The sequence below is a fragment of the Mesoplodon bidens genome, assembly GCF_964165515.1.
Source record: "Mesoplodon bidens genome assembly, chromosome: 13".
NCBI lineage: Eukaryota > Metazoa > Chordata > Mammalia > Artiodactyla > Ziphiidae > Mesoplodon > Mesoplodon bidens.
This window is the reverse complement of record NC_138169.1, coordinates 84,300,141-84,304,949: the sequence shown is the minus strand read 5'-3', so window position 1 is coordinate 84,304,949 and position 4,809 is coordinate 84,300,141. Positions and strand designations below refer to the sequence as shown.

Below are 4,809 nucleotides of genomic sequence, written 5' to 3'. Positions count from 1 at the left end.
AATTGCGGGCCCCTTACCTGACCGCGCCCCCCGGCGCGCGCCGCCCGGGAGCCTTCGGGGATGCCCTGGCCAGTGAGCCCCGGCGTTTCTAGGGACCTGTGTGCCAGTCGGGCTCTCCGAGGGGCAGTGCGAGGCACCGAGGGGTTGGCCTTCAGGGAGGGAGCCCGAGCGCCGCGGGGACCTGCTCGCCGCGCCTCCTCCGCACGCAGCTTCACCTTCCTGTCTCAGGGTGTGGGTTTTTTGCCCTGACAGGTCCGCTGGCGCCTTTCTTCTGAGGACGACCCCGGCCTTGACCATCAGCGCAGGGGACCGAGGCCAGAGGAGGCTACTCCCGGCCCCGCGCGTTCCCGCGCGCCCTCCCGCCCTCGCCGCGCCCCCGCGCGCAGCCCCCCGCAGCCCGGATGCCGGCGCCCGGCCGGGGCCCGCGCTGGCCGCCGCTGACCATGTCCGGGCGCCGGGGGGCGCTGCGTGAGCCGACCGCCTGCGGCTCCAGCCTGGGGGCGGCGCTGGCCCTGCTGCTGCTGCTGCTGCCCGCCGGCTGCCCGGTGCGGGCTCAGAATGACACGGAGCCCATCGTGCTGGAGGGCAAGTGCCTGGTGGTGTGCGACTCCAGCCCGTCGGCGGACGGCGCCGTCACCTCCTCCCTGGGCATCTCCGTGCGCTCCGGCAGCGCCAAGGTGGCCTTCTCCGCCACGCGGAGCACCAACCACGAGCCGTCCGAGATGAGCAACCGCACCATGACCATCTACTTCGACCAGGTCAGCCGGCCGGCCTGCCCCTCGCCTCCCGCCCGGGGTGGGGAGGGCGGGGGGCCTGGGGGGTCGCCGGCTTCCGGGACGTGGAGTTCCAGGCTCTCCCCTCCTCTCTGCCCTTTCTCCCTTCTCCAGTGAGCTCTCCTTTTCACACTGTAGCTTTTTTAGAACTAATCAGCTCAGTTAGCACTGGGGTGACTGAGAGTCCTGTAAAGCTAAGCGTCCCGCAGAGCCAAGAGAGCTGAAATAGATTTCCCGAAAGGACAGTGAACGTTTTGCTTTTCGCTGGGATGGGGCCCGTCCTTTGTGGTGGATGTTTCTGTCACCCCACTGGCCACTTAGAGACCGAGCGCATTTAAACTCTCCCCGCTCAGCCCGCGGGTTCTCCGAAGGTCTCGGCCTAGGCTCCGAAAATGTGTACCTACTGCTTATTTTGGAATGGACTGGGGAGAGGATGCTTGTCTTCAGAAAAATAAGTGGGGAAGAGTTGGGGCGGGGGAAAATAGCAGGTATAGTTATAGATAAACAAAACAAAACCGAGTGTGGTTATATGAATGCAATGTACGGTAAATACAATATATACAACATAACATAAAATGCATATAGATGTCATACATGGCGTGCTTAATAAAGAAAACACAAAATGAAGAGCCATGACTTAAGTTGCTCTAGCCACTCAACTTCTCCCACTGGCTTCAAAGCAGAAGGGCCTGCGTATGATCAGGCTTTGGCAACGCCTTCTCTGGGTTACTGCTGCCCAGGATTAGTGGTCGCCACCTTCCTCTAGGGTCCTCCCTCCCCACCTTGGTTTCTGTTGTTTTTCGGAAATAAACAGGAAACATTAGCGTGGTTTCCAAACTTTACCTCACCATTCCATTCCTTTTGCCAAAGTGCTTCCCACACAGGGAGCTCGGGCTTACTGAGCACACTTGATTGAGTTCCTTTCTCTCTGTTAACCAACTTGCATGCCTCAGTGGTGACACATCTGCACACACCAAAGCCTCTTCTTAGGCCAGTGTCTTTATTTGCTTTAATCCTTGTTAAGGATTATGTACTTGAAATTTGGGGAGGGGTGTGTATGGGGCGTGTCTCTCTTTAATCTGTTTTTTTCTTACGAGACATAAATGTCTTTAATTTAATTATGTCCAACTAAAGCAGGCAGTGAATTAGTTTTCACAGCATTTTTACACCTGCCCTTTCATTAGGGTGTCAAAAAAACCTCTGTGATGTAGGCAGGCTAAGTAGTAGTAGGATTCTAATTTTATAGATGAGCAAGCTATGACAGGGCAGATTAAATGATGTTTCTCTGGTTCCCCAGTTAGGGAGTAACTGAAACTTGCTTTTCTGGGGCTGGTGGGTGTTCTTCCGTCTACAGCAGGGCCCTGGATTTACCAGCTTCCTGAATTAGAAATGGAGGTGCGAGAGTTGAGGCCGTTGAGTTGGGAGAAGCAGCGCTGAGGGCTTGGAGAGGGGACGCTTTGTTCTTTTCTCAAGCCTTGTCAGGCAGACAGGAACACAGCCTCGGAGGGAGGAGGACTCACATCCTGAAGCACATCGCCTTTAAGGATAGAGCCCGAGTGTCTCTGAGCCCTGCAGTCGAGGGGCTGAAGTACTGCTTGGAGCTAGCTCCTTGAAGAAGCTGCTGTGGCGCAGTCGCCAGCCATCCCAGCAGTTGTCAGTGGCACCCTGCCCGTTGCTCTGGGAGCCGTGTGTGATCCATCTGTAATGAGTGTGTACAAAATAACAGCAAAGGGTGTGAGGTTGAAATTTATTTTCTGAACAGATGACAGGGCCTCTAATCTAGGATTTTGTTGTCGCTGGCTGTTCATTTTAAAAGCTGAGAACACCAGGCAGGCCATTTTATTATTTTAATTGAGTTGTGCATGTGTGTGTGAGGAGGAATGGGGACAGGTCCAGACAGAGGGGCCGTATTCCGCCTTGAATATCTGAAAGGGAATCTGTTCGTAATGGGGGGGAACCTCCACTCTCCAAGTTCTGCTTATGACATCCTGACAGTCTCATCCATCTTTTATTTGAGAAATAGCACCTGGAGGGTCACGTGATTTTGTATCTCGTGGCTCATCTTGTCATTATTCTCGCACCTTGTGGAGTTCCCACCGTTTGAGCTAAGGGTGTCCAAGCTGCCTTTCCACTCTCCCTTTAGTTGTCCAAGCTTATTTGCATGACATCATAGCTCAGCTTAGGGAGCAGACGCCTCACGTGGAGTAAAGTGAGGGGAAATGGGCGCAGCCAGTGTTTATGGAGTGTGGTCCTTCACCCAGCAGCCTTTATTGAGCACCTACTGTGTGCTGCCGGCGGGGAGGGGCATGCGTGGGGCTGGGAAACAGAGAGGAAACCTCACACGGTCGGTCTGTTCTCTCCTAAAGCACACAAAGCTCGTCCCAAGCTTTATCTGACAGAAGTTATCTCACTGAGTTGGCCTCTTACGCCACAGTCCTTTCTCTGCCCATTCAGGACGGAGCTCTGTTTTGGTCCATGCTTCACGTTCAAGTCCCCAGAATCCCACGGACCGCTGAACAGACTCAATTACAGTGTGCCTACTGAGCTGATCGTCTTCCCCTGCTTTCTCTCAGCCCTGCCCACAGCAGCCACAATTTGCATCCACGTTTTCAACGCATAAATAAAATATACTCTAAAGCCATCCTGTTGAATTACGATCCATTAGCATCCTTCGGAAATCAATTCCTATGCAGGATGTTGCGTTCCGGGGCTGCTTCCTTCCTGGGGCGGCCTGGGAGCCCTGAGCAGGTGCCGCGGTGGTGCTTCAGCTCCTAAAGGGACGGGTGGGGGTGATTTTGTGAGTCTGACTGAAACACACGCGGAGGAGGGGCTTGTTCTGTGTGTGTGCTGTATCCCCTCTTCTTTTCCAGGTCTTAGTAAATATTGGCAACCATTTCGATCTCGCCTCCAGTATATTTGTAGCCCCGAGAAAAGGGATTTATAGCTTCAGCTTCCACGTGGTCAAAGTGTACAACAGACAAACCATCCAGGTGGGTTGCTCTGACAGCTGGACCCTTTGGGCTCTGGATGAACAGTCCCACCCTCTGCGAGGCGGGGAGAACCAGGGACGGGGGTCACGGGGGCCTGGGCACCAGCTGAGTCCCCTGGGTCAGGACCCCGCATGGGTCCAGGTCCATGGCCAGGGTGGGGGGAGATGGGGGGGGAGATGAGAACAAGTGGGTGGAATGGGGTGCATCGTGGTCTGCTGAGCTTTACCCTCTGCCTCGCAGGTCAGTTTAATGCAGAACGGCTACCCGGTGATCTCCGCCTTCGCAGGGGACCAGGACGTCACCAGAGAAGCTGCCAGCAATGGTGTCCTGCTGCTGATGGAAAGGGAGGACAAAGTCCACCTCAAACTGGAGCGGGGCAACCTCATGGGAGGCTGGAAGTACTCCACGTTCTCGGGCTTCTTGGTTTTCCCTCTATGAACGCAGCATCCCGGCCCCGCCCTGCCCCGCCGATGATGGGGAAGTTGCCATCTGGACCCAGGAGTTCACCCTTCCTAACACCCCGAACTTGCCAGAACAGGACAGCTCGTTTCTAGCCTCCTTTGTCGGACTGTTGTGGTAGAAGCGTGATCGCCTTCGGAACCTCCAGTGTTTTCTTTGAATGTTGACCATGCCTCTGCAACCTGACCTCTAATTAGTTTTAGATGACAAGGTCTGAAGGAGAAATGAAATGACGGATCTGAGCAATTTGTACCTGTGATTGTAAAGTCGATGTGGGATTTTATCACTGGGACCACTGACTTTTCTTTTGTCTGCACCTGGTACCGCTGCCCCCGGAATGGCCCGCAGGCTGCAGGCTGGGCTCACAGCGAGAGCCCTGCCAATCACCACCGCCCGACAGTCCTTGAAACGTGTTCTCTGTGTGTCTGTTCAGCCTTAAGAAAAAGAATGGCTTCGCTTTCATGCCGTTTTCCTCCCCACCCCGGATGGATGGGAGGACGCGGGAGGGGGAAGGGACATTGTGTTAAGAAGTGCTTTATCCGGAGAAGCAAATTTTGCGCCATTGGACTGCCAGTTTTGTTTTGTAT

The 4,809-nt window shown here is 54.9% G+C and overlaps 1 protein-coding gene across 1 annotated transcript; it reads left to right on the top strand.

Annotated features, from left to right (window-relative positions):
• Window positions 1-401: 401 nt before the first annotated feature.
• Window positions 402-4,201, top strand: CBLN2 (cerebellin 2 precursor; the record flags this gene model as incomplete). The annotated part of the gene is made up of 3 exons (XM_081252792.1): window positions 402-758; window positions 3,644-3,763; window positions 4,004-4,201. The coding sequence occupies 3 exons, from the start codon at window positions 402-404 to the stop codon at window positions 4,199-4,201; spliced, it is 675 nt and encodes a 224-aa protein (XP_081108918.1).
• Window positions 4,202-4,809: the final 608 nt, after the last annotated feature.